At 45.6% G+C, this 13,758-nt stretch overlaps 1 protein-coding gene across 7 annotated transcripts in view; it reads right to left on the reverse strand.

Moving 5' to 3' along the window:
- Positions 1-13,758, reverse strand: part of PPP6R2 (protein phosphatase 6 regulatory subunit 2) — a 125,644-nt gene that overhangs the window by 55,880 nt on the left and 56,006 nt on the right. For all 7 annotated transcript variants that reach the window (XM_074869578.1, XM_074869583.1, XM_074869582.1 and 4 more), the window contains 2 exons: positions 9,097-9,283; positions 8,218-8,355 (listed from right to left, as the gene is read on the reverse strand). In XM_074869578.1, the coding sequence (XP_074725679.1) occupies positions 8,218-8,355; positions 9,097-9,283 (325 nt within the window). The remainder of the gene's footprint in view (positions 1-8,217; positions 8,356-9,096; positions 9,284-13,758) is intronic.

Genomic DNA, 13,758 nt, shown 5'->3' on the forward strand with positions numbered 1-13,758 from the left:
TCTCCTCTGTTACAAGGCATGTTTCATTTTTCATCATCAGTTCCACACCCCGTGTTTGCACAGCACCATGATTAGGAGCCCAGATTTTGACTGCAATCTCTGGGTATTCCCACAGTATTAACGCATTGCACAACTTCGATTAAAAAAAAAAAGCAAACACCAAAAAACTTATATCCATTTTTACCTGCAAGTTTCCCTTCTTCAAATAATAAGCTCCACAGATATGGCACAGTGGGTATTTCAGCCTATTTGTTGCCTCGTGCAGAACCTACCTGCCAATCCGTGTCAGCAGAGGAATTTTCACCCGCTGAAGTTCCACCTACCCTTACGACTTCCACAGCCCAGAATAAAACTGCTTATTAACACTCCTGCATTAAATATATTTCCTTTCCCTTGCAGAGCGCAGCAAGTTAAATCCCAGCCCTCCACTGTATTATCAGCTTTATTCTGTACCAACATCCTCCTCCAAGCCCCACATCGGTTGTGCCTATGGGCCTTACTAATTAAAGATGGGAGTTACACAGTAAGCAAGGATCAAGTTTGCTCTTTTTGCCTGGACTGCCATAATAATGGGCTCTGGGGGGAGTTGGATGGCCACAGAGAGAGGTACTGAAGAAAGACAAGCATGATCATTCATCTGAAGAAAGGAATTGCTGTTCTTGGGAACTGAGGGAGAGAGAAAATGAAGTTCAAAAGCAAAAAAACCCCAACTGAAATAATCTGTTAAGATCAGAAGAGCAATAGCAAGATGTGGTGAACTAAGAAGCACGTAGTAAACCTGGAAGAGATCAACTCCTCTGTCTTGAAGGTGTTGTTGAAGAGATGGACTCTAACATTCACAAGCAAAGGACTCCTCAAAAGCAAGCTGTGACACTTGCAGGACTTACCTACCTGAAGTACAAGAGCATCACCCTCAGCATCTCCCTTCAGAATCACACCTGAAACACCAACTCTTCTGCCCACACACAACTCAGCAGTGTGTTTACACTCACTGACACAAGATGCACGTGTAAGGAATTCAGGGACAGAATGCTTGCACATACGTGCAACTGGAGTTATTCTACAGGAAGGCTGCAAGTCACGGGGCCAGCAGGCAGGAGGCGGCTGATTTGCCTGCAAATACACCAGGCTCCTGCTTGGTGCCTCCTGGTGAGGCCCAACCGCTGCTGGGCAGCGCCCACAGAATCCCAGAATCATCCAGGTTGGAAAAGATCTTGAAGCTCCTCCAGTCCAACCATGAACCTCACCCTGACCGTTCCCAACTCCACCAGATCCCTCAGCGCTGGGTCAACCCGACTCTTCAACCCCTCCAGGGATGGGGACTCCCCCCCTGCCCTGGGCAGCCCGTTCCAACGCCCAACAACCCCTTCTGCAAAGAAATCCTTCCGAAGAGCCAGTCTGACCCTGCCCTGGCGCAGCTTGAGGCCATTCCCTCTTGGCCTGCCGCTGGTTCCTTGGCTCAAGAGACTCATCCCCCCTCTCTGCACCCTCCTTTCAGGCAGTTGCAGAGGGCCAGGAGGTCTCCCCTCAGCCTCCTCTTCTCCACACTAAACCCCCCCAGTTCCCTCAGCCGCTCCCCATCACACCTGTGCTCCACACCCTGCACCAGCTCCGTTGCCCTTCTCTGGACACGCTCGAGTCATTCAATGGCCTTTTTGGAGGGAGGGGCCCAAAACTGAACCCACTCATCGAGGGGCGGCCTCACCAGTGCCGAGCACAGGGGTCAGATCCCTTCCCTGTCCCTGCTGGCCACGCTACTGCTGATACAAGCCAGGATGCCATTGGCCTTCTTGGCCACCTGGGCACACTGCTGGCTCATTATCAATCCCCCCCCAGGTCCCTCTCTGACTGGCAGCTCTCCAGCCACTCCTCCCCAAGCCTGTAGCGCTGCTGGGGGTTGTTGTGGCCCAAGTGCAGCAGCACCCGGCATTTGGCCTTAGGGAAACTCCCCCAGTTGGCCTCAGCCCATTGCTCCAGACTGGCCAGATCTCTCTGCAGAGCCTCCCTACCCTCGAGCAGACCAACACTCCCACCCAACTGGGTGTCCTCTGCAAACTGACTGAGGGTGCACTCGATCCCCTCGTCCAGATCATCAATAAAGATGTTAAACAGGAGTGCCCCCGAAGTGGTCCCTGTAGTGCCCATCACATCCTCTGCCAGGTTCAACTATGGCTGAGCTTTGGCTTTCCTAACGACGTCCCTGCCTGCTCAGTCAGCCTCTCACTGCCGCTCCTGGGTACTCCATCCCCACTCCACCATCTCTGTGCTGCCCGTGCGTGCCTGAGCTCAGGCAGGACCACCCTGCTTACCCACATGGACCTTCTCCCACACCTGCCTTTCTGCACAGTGGGAAGGACCGTTTTGTCTAAGTACTACCTCTTACCTTTCTCTGCGATTACCTCCCTCCCAGATAACCTGCTACTAGGTTCAAGGACCAGGTAGGCCTAACAGCAGAGGTTACCAGTAAAAAAAAGAGTCAATACTGGTGGACCAGTACTGCTAAGTGTTTTCATTAAAAACCTGGAAAATGGGGAAAAAAAAAATAAAAAATCACAGCCTTTGTAAATTAATGAACACCACCACACTGGGGGACAGCAGTGGATACGCAGGAGGGGAGGAACCTCGACAAGCTGGAGAAATGGCCTGGGAGGAACCTCAGACGTTCAAGAAAGGCAAAATGCAAAGTCCTGCCCAGGGAATGGAGTAACGGGGCAGGAGCCAACTAGCCAGGAACAGCTCGCAGAGAAGGCCCAGAGCCAGCGCTGTACCCCTGAGGGCAGCCAGCAGCGGGAGAGCAGGGATCGCTCCTCTCCACTCAGCACCAGTGACACCATCAAGATACTGGGTCAGGCTAGGGCTCACCAGCACAGGACAGACATTGCACTAGTGCAGCAGGTCCTGTGGAGGCCCTCGAGATGTTCGGGGCTGGGGCATGTGAGGTCAGAGGAGAGGCTGAGTGGGGTTTGCTCAGGCCAGAGAGGACAAGGAGAAGGGGAGACCCTGTTGTGGTCTGTGACTGCTCAGTGAGGTGGGCAGAGACGATGGAGCCAGGCTCCTCTTGGAGGTGCCAGCACGGGACAAGAGGCACAAGATACAACAAGGGGAATTCCAACTGAATATTAGGAAAAATCTCCACTTGAGGGTGATCAAACCCTGGAAGAGGACCCAGACAGCTCCTGAAGAAAAGTGAAAACTCATCTGGCTAAGGCCTTGAGCAATCTACTTCCACGGACCTGCTCTGCAGAGGCAACTGGACCTTCTCAGGCGTCTTCCAACCTGCATTACGCTATGACTGACTGTTTGAAGTCTTGCAGGGTCAATGCTGAAGGAAGTCTTATATTAGGATGTCAACAAAACTTAAGTTTCTAAAACCTGCTGAAAATATACCTAGTAAGAGTGTGACTTTGGCTTAGATACTTCTAATCAGCCACAGTAAAAGAAAGTTCATGCTTAATTATTTAAGTAGTCAAAGAGGGAACTCTGCAGCAATCAACAGACCAGGCTGTCTGATCTTTCAAGGATCACAACACCAACGGTGACTTCACTGAGGTACTCACAGCACTTTCCTCAGCTGAGGACTGACCTTGCAGTAGGACAGTTTTTGCTACAAGAGAAAGATATCTGCATTAGTCTGATCTAGCCCTGGGATCTACTGTTAGTGTAGGGTAAAGACGGCATGAAGAATATGCCCTTTTTATTCTGCTACCCGTGAAAGCAAAAGAAAAAAGCAGGACAACGTGCAGTAGGGATTTTTTTGTGCGCTATGATCACTACCCATGGTAAGACTCTGACAAAAAGCGTAGACAACACCCTGGCTACAAGTGGTGACAACTGGAAGACCAGTTCAACCACAGAGGTACTGAGCTTGCCAGGGGTTTCCGCAGAAGCCGTGGTCCACGCCCGGGTGCTCCTCACCAGCGCCCAGGGAGAAGAGACGGCTCCAGCTGGGACAAGCACATTCCTCCTCAGAGGAACAGGGACCACACTTTCCCGATTACCAAGGAAATGGTGCCCGGTGTGTCGGAAGGGGGTAACCCACTCTGCAGCCCAAAGGTGGGGTTGGGCGGTGAGAGCCCAGAGACTCACTGTGCTCCAGCTGAGCCATAGCGGGTTCTCTCCTCCAGACCTCAATCAGGAAGACCAGCTAATTCTCCTCCGGGAAGATTATACAACAGAAGCTGTAATTTCTGTCACTAAGGCAAGCATGAGAAGATGAAGTGCAGAAGACAAATCCACAATAACTGGATCTGCTTCACATAAATTCCCAGCACATGCCAGCAAAATCAGACGTGGAGCCTTCTCACAGCAGTTGTGCCTCTTCACATTTTTTCTATGTAAGATTTTATATTAATAACATGCAGACAGAGGACAGACTTCTTTGATGCCACTTATCTGTCCTGATATTAAAAATGCTTCCAGAAGCAACCCATATCTGAGCTTTCTTGCTGTGCAATAATTATTTAAAGACAATATTATTTCCTTCACAAATCCAGAGACATTTCATGATCAAATGACAGCGATCAAAGAGAATATGCTGTCATCCATCTGCACGTCAGATTTGTCCAAGGACATCAAAATGTAGGTGCCTGAAAGACAAGTCTGTTGGAAGGACCTCCTTAAGGGTTTCTGATGAAGACTATTCTAGTATTTTCAATTGTGAGAGTCTGGCAGCAGGGAGGAGACAGGGCTGTAAAGAGGCAACGCAGACACCAGATCATTTCACTTACATCGCACCTGCCCGGGGGCTGCCGAATCTGGAGGCTCCCTTGTACAGCAGTGCTTCTGTCCAGCTCAGGGCAGAAGTATGGAGGAACAGCATGTGCTAGGAACATTTCTTCCTAAGGTTTTTGCTCTCCAAAAGAACAAAATCTGAGCTACACAAACAAAGCATTCCTCTGTCATGCACGAACAGAAGGAAATGGATAAAGAACTACCATCTTTTCACGTTAACGGTGTGCCCTCAGTTACAGATCAAGGAAGAGAAAGGGGAAAAACACCACGAACTGTAGCTCTGCAAACAGCTTAAGAACATATAAAATGACGCTGCCACCTTCTTTCTGCTCACAATCATCCACTTCTGCTCCTTTCTCCTCCCTTATCGTTGGACAAGTCCATGCAAAAAACAAACCAATAAAACCATCCAAATCAAGGAATTAAGCTGGCTGAAAACAATCCTGGCAAAAAATACAAATAAAAGAGACATGTTTTCAGTTGGATCAATTCCCTAGTGCATGTCACCTTACATGAAGATCTCCCTGGCAGTGACTGACGGGGAGCTGGCCAGGTGGAACAAGCAGCAAGGAGGTGAAAGCAGGACTGCCTCCTCCCGGGACAACGCCAACTCACGGCGCCCAGCTTCACTCGGCGCAGGAAGGGAGAGCCTCCACCCTGGCTAACACCAGCTGAGCAAGGGGTAGACAAGGAAACGTCAAGCACACTCTTGAAAAGGTCCATTCAGTAGAAAACAGGGCAGAGAACGGAGCCACCAGCACCGCACAGCTCTCACAGGCTAAGGATCTCTAAGAGGGAAGGACAGAGAATGAGACTCTTGCACAATTATCGGGGAGTCTCTGACTTACCGAGTCAAAGCAACAGCGTGGACATCATACCCCTAAGGAGAGGTGCTGTGGGACTTATTATGCAGAATATAATTTTAACTTAAAACTTAAGACATCATCCACATAAATCTGACACTGAAACACTACCTTTCCAGACAGCAAGAAAAATATAACAAACCAACTGAAGTTCACAGGATTTTGCCAGCACAGCAACGTCAAGTGGACACCCTTAGGTGAGGGACCCTCGACAGCAGCACTTTCTAGTGACAAACGGGGCTTCTCAAACTTTACTCGGGCAGCAAAGTTCTCACTTTTGCTAAGTCACACCAACACAACGTAGAAGGCATTTTGCTGTCCAGATGACATTCACGTTGTACTTGCAAAGTAGCTGGAACGTACCTGGAGACTCTGATGTAATGTCAGACCTCCTCAGACACCGTCCAGGAGCAGGGTACATCGATACCAGGGAAACCTTAAAATTCTAAACTGAACTGCTGTCACTGTGCTACAAAAGCAACTGAAACAGCTAGCCAAAAATCTACAGCACAGGATGTCTATCCCAAACACGAGCTACTGCATGGAGGAGGATGCGCAGACAAGGAAAAAACCCTGGATATGGCATTTAAAGACATACTTTCAACACACAGTGCTGTTAGTGCCTGACATTTGCCTGCAGGTTCAACATATGGATAGAGCAATCAATCAACTGGAAACTGTTCGGCAGGAGATGACAACACATAGGAATTTATGACAGAATTTATGAGAAGTTAATTAAAGGCACACAAATGAAAAAGTGCAGCTCAGATCCAGATCATAAGACAGATGGACTCTGCTGTGCTGTTCCATCACGGGTGCATGGTCTTCCGGTTACCATCTACTACGCTGCTCGACGGACCACGTTCTCCTGGATTTCAGCAGTTAGGAGTGGGAGAAGAGTGGCTAAGCAGGAGCGAGACCCTAGAAAGATCAGCCAGCTGCAGCTTTACAAGTTCCTGAAAAATTAATCCTAATACTTCTCCTCTTGCTAAAACTCAAAATAGCCCGATACCTCCCTGAGGCGTCCAGCATCCCAAAGAAATATGAAGACTGTTTTGAGACAGAAAACAATTTGCAACCATCCTAGCTACCTGCTGACAGACAATAATTTTTTCGTGATGTGATGAAAAGCTAAACCAGTCCATGAAGTATAACTTTTATTTCTAATACCTACCAAAAATCAAGACTGCAAATTAACTTTTCTGGAGACTTAAGTTTCTGAATATATATTGCCAAATTGCTGCTAAGTAGCTTCTCTAAGCATTCAATCCCAAATTTCAATATTGCTATTACTTTCTGTTTTTCTGAGGAGAAGTTAAGCCATCAGATTTTTAAACGCTTGGGGATAATACTTATATTATAATACTTACATTAATTTGCAAAAAAAACCCTTTCAGGTGCACCTCCAGTGCCACTTGGTATCTTCACTTTGTTTTCTTTTCTTTTTTTTTTTGATTGTGTGAAATCTTTAACAGGTAGAATTAACCGGATAGGATGGGGTTAAAATATATCCCATCCAGATCTGCCTGTTCATGGACAGTTGATATTTGGAAACCTGAATATTTGGAAGTTTCCTGGACAGAAGCCATCCATCCAGGAAAAACACTACTCAGTTAAAATGCCATTTTAACATCAGATGAAAAAATACTTGCATTTGTCTTGGTAGTATTACGCTGCACTACTGCCATGTCTGCCCTGCACCAGTGAGCCCCAGCCTGGCCCCAGTATCCTGACAGGTCTCACCAGCGCTGAGCAGAAGGGAGCAATCCCTGTCCTCGGGCCATCGTGGGGTGCAGTTGGACCTCTTCTGGCTGCCTTCTCCTCCAGTGAGCCCTCCATCATCATTCTCCTCCATCAGCTCACCTCTCCAGGGCTTTTTCCTCCCATGTCCTTTCTTGGTATTACCATTTGATGCCTAACCAACTGAAAACTGTGGCACGGTCAGGGCTCCAGACACAGTCACCAAACACAGAAATCCTGGTGTGGGCTGCAGGGAACCCCTCAGTGCTCTTCTGGTTTGCTGAGAGGGAGCTAAAGGAGGGTATTTTTCCCTCCAATCCTGCACATCTACCCACTAAAGGGGGGATGAGGCAGCCTCACCCAGACTGGGCAATGAAGGGAGAAAAACTTGTCCTACCTGTAAAGCAAACTCCACATCTTAATAAGGTATTTTATAAGGCTGCCTGTTAAAGAGGAAGGGGAAGGAGGCGGCACAAGGTATCATCTACAAAAGTCTCATACACCCTTGAACACAGAAGGAATTACACAAGGTACGGTCCCAAACGATCAGTCTAAAATTCTGAATGCTGGGAAAGATTACAAATTTCCTTTGTCAAAGCTCTGCAGCAAAAACAGCTGGAGTAAATAGTGGTTGCTATATGGAAAAATGAGTTGAAAGTCCTTTACTGCCAGGGACTGAACCAGGCCTCTCCTGCCGTGCAAGCCACAAACAGGCTGAAATACCCAAAGTAACCAACGTGCAGACTCTAGCACTAAGAAAAAGCTTTCAGGAGGGTGGATCCGCTCTCATAATAAAATGACAAGAAGAATTCTATTTCTTTGAGACACAAACAAACAAAACCCCTTGTTCCCAATCTTGTAAAGAAAAAAAAAATTTTCTCACATTCAGTACTTCCTGCCGTAGAGTTGCGGGCTCCACACAGCTGATTAGACGAAGCAGGAGGTCCATCATTGCTGATGTATCTATATGCTTTAGCACCAGGCTAATAAATTTGTCTTTTTTCCTTAAAAATGCAATCACCTAAAAATAAAGGTGTCATGATCAGTCACTAGTACAACATACAGCCATGGCACACAGAACCTCCTATACTTCACCTTCTTGCCTCAACCAACCAACCTTGATGCGAAGTGGCTACGAGGTTGGGAAATTCTCCAGAAAACAAGAAAATAATGTTCTCCTTTCAAGGCAATACTAAGTAAATTCTTTTTAGCTATCTTTTCTTTCCTCTATGCCACAAAGAAACCCAAGCCCACAGAAATAAGAGCGTCAAGAAGCTGGTGAAGCTGGAGAATTTTCCACTCCATTAAGGCTCTCTGACAGCCTTCATTTAAAAATTCTGAAGCGGAACGCGTGTATTCCTAAAACACCATTCAGCTCATGTTTCCAGCACCCCTTTTATAGGCATGAGACTGAGACACTGTTTATGTAACGAGACGATTCTGGGCAACGATCAAAGGATGCAGCAATATGCCTTCATATGAAAAATAAAGCTTTAGCTGTAGCACAGGAATATCCCAGCTACTGCAGATCTAAAACCAAAACTATGCAAAGGTGTCTAAATAAACCAGCATCTTCCTCGGCTGAGGAATCCAAAGAACTTTTCAGAGACTACATTTCAACTCCAACCTTTAAGAGCAGAGAGAGCTATTTTCCAACTCTACGAATACAAGCTCACATGGGTAGCAGTGATGCTGCCACACAACACAAACAACGGCAGTGAATTAATTTGTGCTTACATATCAGGACAAATCTAATCACTACCTGTTCCGTTTTTCTTGCAATGAGATTCCCAATAGTCTTACTGAAGAAACTGGCAAGCAAAGGGTTCAAAGGAGGCTCGTGATCCAAGAAGTCATAGAGGATGTTCAGCAGAGTTTCATCCCCTCCTAGCTTGTCGTTGATCTGCGGCACATCCGAGGTCAGCAGTTCACAGGCTGTGTTTGGATATCTGGAAGGACAGAACCAGAGCAACTAAAGGTGAAATGAAAACTCTCAAGAAAATCTTCCCTTATTAAAGTTATAGAGAGTAGGAGGATTGCCCTTCCTGGAAACAGGGGGGAAAGAAAAAAAAAAAAACAACCACACAAGCAACAAGGGTCATCTGCATTAAGGCACATTTTGAGGAAACACTATTTCCTGTGGCACATCGTGTGTTTTTTTTAACCACTGAATTATGCATCTCAGCTGCCTTCAGACTGCAGCTAGTTGTGATTTGTAAAAGTGATGCTTAATCAGTTTCAACACGCTTAAAATCTCTTAAAGTCTTTTAACATGAATCCATTTGCACAACTAAAATTAATCCAAAAATTGAAGGTTGATTTGAAGAATGCATATTTTAGCAGCTTTCTCTAATGTTTCTGAAAAATTATTCTTTCCACTACTGGAGCTGAATTAAAAATGAACACTTTTTTTTTTTTTAATCAAATTTAAATTTAGAGACAGAACATTAGATCTAACAAAACTCCTAACAAATGAGCATACACTACGTACAAGCAAGCAATTCACAGCCAACCTTTTGAGTTCTGATTTTTCAGTAGTGTCTATAATCTGTAAAATTAACTTGTTTTTCACAAAATATTACCGTGCCTGGTTTAGATGATTTTGCTCACTTAAATCAACATATGAAATAGTAGTTGACAGCTAATGAAATCTTTTTTTTTCCTGACCTTTTCTCTGCTCTTCCAGGTGGTGCTTTTAGAAATAGGTCACACTGATGACCAGAAAAGGTAATAATGTGTTTATAATTAATATTAAGTTTATAATTAGACAAGGTCTCAAATATCAAAGTGCATCCATACAAACCAACAATCTAGAGTCAACACCAAAAAAATGCTCTTTGGGGACTGTTAGTTTTGCTAGAAGACTAAAGTTTCTGGAGGCTGAAATTCTACATTAGAAGCCAACGGCCCCGTGCAGCTACTCGGCACCGCTGTGCGAACGTTTCCCTGATTCAGTCTCTCCATTACTCACGCGCCGGAGGAATTAAGCAGGGGATGGGAGGCCGCCTCGCACGCACGCTGCAACACTGGAATTCATCTATTTTTTATTTTTTTAAAACCTTGTTTCAGCATTTCATTGTTAGATTAGTGTCTGTTTCACATTCTAGCTACTGTCCATCTACAAGAAGGGCTGCAGAGGACTCCTTGGAAAAAGGCCTATTCACCATCACACAGAGGTTACTGTAATCAGAAACAGCAGTTCATTAGTGCTGTGAAATTCAACCTGGCACTGAACTTTAACACTATTTTCACAGTTTCAATGACATGTATGATCCTAGAGTCAAAGGCAGCTGGATTTTATTTTTTAAACCATGATTTACTCTCACCCCACTAATTGTTTAAAGACTCTGACGGGGCGTGCTCCAGTGGCACAGCGGGTCTAAGCACAAAGCAGCGATTCTGAGCACCAAACCTCCCGCTGAGGGGCAGTTCCTACCCGTGTTGCCTAAAGTAGTTTTGATTTGTCATCAAGTGATACAGATTAAAACAAAACCTGTCCTTTACAGTTTGAGCATTTTCTGTCTGTGAGCAGAGCCGGTTATCTTTTTTTTTTTTCAAAAGCAAAAAGAAAATTTACTGTGTAATTTAATAAAGGCCAACTAAATTAATAACATTTAAAAACCTACAGAACACACTTGTTGTAAAGGCATGTTCATTCTTTAAGTAGCACATTCACTTTCCTCATAAAATTGTGCCGTTCCATAAGACACTAAGCCAACAGATTTCCTGCTTTTAATAATTATGCAAGGTCTACCACTTTTTGTGACTTCAGACACAAGCCAAATCCAAGATCAATATAAAACACTCTTGCAATAATACGCCTGTTGCTACACCACGGAGGGAATACCTTCACTTTTGTACAACGGTGCAGCTGAAACAATCCTTCAATACAGAGCAAGGGTTTGGGTTTTTTTCCCCCCTAGCCTCAATCTCAATAGAAAAAAACAGGCAGAAAAGAGCTGTGAAATGACTAGGTACCTCTCACATCTCTACCACCTTTGCAGTGAGACCTGTGAGTGTGTAACAGAATCTGGGTTGAGTGTTTACCTTGTTTTTTTCCTCTTAGTTGAAACTGGTTAGATTTCTGCTCTGAACCTCATTAACAGAAAATCAAGACGAAATCGTAACAGCACCTCCCAAACTTGAAACAGGACCCTCTGCTCTGAGCTTCGACCCCCCACCTCCCCAGACACAGCACATTTCTACATCTGGCAACGCTTCCTAAGCTGGTGACCACCTATCAGGGAAGAAATTGTGGAATTATTGCAGGTCTTTGGAAATTTCAGCTCAGTTCTCGGAGTGACAAGACGGACACAGGGATTCCTGGAAATCATACAGAAGGAACAGATAGGAAAAATATTGTGTCCTCGTGTGAACTGACGGTACGCTCTTCTCTCCAGCACAGCACGTTTGAGCGTGCCACCGCGTAAAGCCATTGCTGTCGGGGACCAGACACCAGGGAAGGAAGAGCTTTTCATCTGATCCCACGTGGCTGTTCTTGGCATTTACACCTCTGCTGCGAGGAGCCCTGCAGCTCGCTCTCGGGCCGACTGTCCTCCTGCCCGTCCTGCCCAGGGGTTCGCCTTAGCTGGACCCAGGCATTACGCCTGGTGGCTTCCAGCCCAGTGTTGTACACGGGGCTTAGCTGGCAGGATGCTCTGCTGGCCCTTGGCTCTCTTCAATTCACAGCTCAAGCTGGAGCTTCCTTTCAGTTATTTTGCTTTCAAGTGCATCATTCTATGCCCACCTTTACCCTAATAAATGTTACTGGTTTGGTTTTCTTACATTCATCGAACAGAATTTTTATTTCAGAAGAAATTCCACACCTCAGCCTTCCCAATTTAAGCCTTACTTTACTCATCACACTTCCATTTGGTTTTTAACAAGGAAAATACTTCTGGCCCTGGTAGTATATAAAGAGCGAAGACAAGTGTTACAGGACAACAATAACTCTTCCAGTACCCCCACTGAATTGCTCCGTGTAGGGCCTTATGCTTTCGATCACAAACACACATTATCAAGCGTTTCCAGTGCAGTGCCCACGAGGACTCCAAAGCCTTCCCTCAGATCTAAAAGCTAATCCACAGCCCATCCATGTGCGAGTGTAACTCGGGCCACCACTCGTTACACAACCAGCACCGACTGCATTGGCTTTATTACTGCGTGGCCACATAACATCATGAAATCTTTCTGCCTTTTAATGAACCTAAGTAATTTTGCATTATCAACTTTCTACATCCACAATTCATCTCCCCTTTTACTTCACATGTGAATATATCACACAGCACAGGGCCCAGCAGTGCAAAACCAGAAAGCTGTAACCAGCCATTTTTCCCTCATCTATATTTCTTTTCTTTAAACAGATGATGACAGAACCCTCCTCTGTTATCCCTTGACAGCCCGTTTTCAACAGTCTTTGATAAGGGACCTTCTCTTTTTGGATAAGGGACCTTCTCTTTTTGGACTGTACTTATCGTTTCCCATGTGTTTGACTGATTCCATCGGACCTGGCTCCTGAGCCGCAGCCTGACCTCCCTCCACCAAAGCAGCGCTGCGTGACGGCCGAGCGCCTGCACCGACAGAGGTGTCTGTGGATCACACGGCTACACCATAAATTCCTCAAGGTGCACCATGCAGAAGCCAGATTTACTGGCTCACAAACCCTTCTTAAGGTCTTGGTGTCCTATTTGCTACTTCCAGTCCACCAGTTTTCAGGCTGACCAGCTGAGCAATTTCGTATTTTAATTCCTTTAAAGCACTTGGGTGAATACCAGCCACTCCTAACAATTATTCTACTGATTCTGTTCCACAGATGCTCCAATTTGAGACAGTTCCTCAGACTATTCCCCTGTAAAGAAAGACACCACTGAGGAATCTCCCGAGAAGCTCTGAAGTGAGCACCAACAGACAGTTTTATTTTCTGCTATGGTCCCATCCTCCTTTAGACTTGGATCACCCACCCGCTCTACGTGTTCTCGGAGAGGCTTCCTTATTCTGATGGGTTTAGAGCATCAGTGGCTTTGCCTTTAGCAAACTGCTGCTCAAAAACAAAAATCCCTTTGTCCAGTCTCACGGGTTACCTCACCACTATATCCTTTTTCCGTATCTGGACACAACCTCCCTTTTGTGAGGATGTACTTTTACCTATAATGGATTATTTGGTTTTAACTGAGTCAGTTTTCTACATTAAGATTTTTTTTAAATCTTTGTAATACAAGCTCTGCATTTACCACGAGTCACTGAAATGTTTCCAGGCCAGCTGTGAGCTTTTTACCCTTTCATAGTACCACTTACTTTCTAACTAGCCTCCTCATATTTATGTAGCTCCATTCCTAAAAGTTAGAAAAACAAACCCCAAGCCCACGATAATGCTGTTTATGTCTTTTTTGCTCCTATGAGGATGTTAAATCTGAGCACATTATAG

The sequence above is a fragment of the Strix uralensis genome, chromosome 5 (assembly GCF_047716275.1).
Source record: "Strix uralensis isolate ZFMK-TIS-50842 chromosome 5, bStrUra1, whole genome shotgun sequence".
Taxonomy (NCBI): domain Eukaryota; kingdom Metazoa; phylum Chordata; class Aves; order Strigiformes; family Strigidae; genus Strix; species Strix uralensis.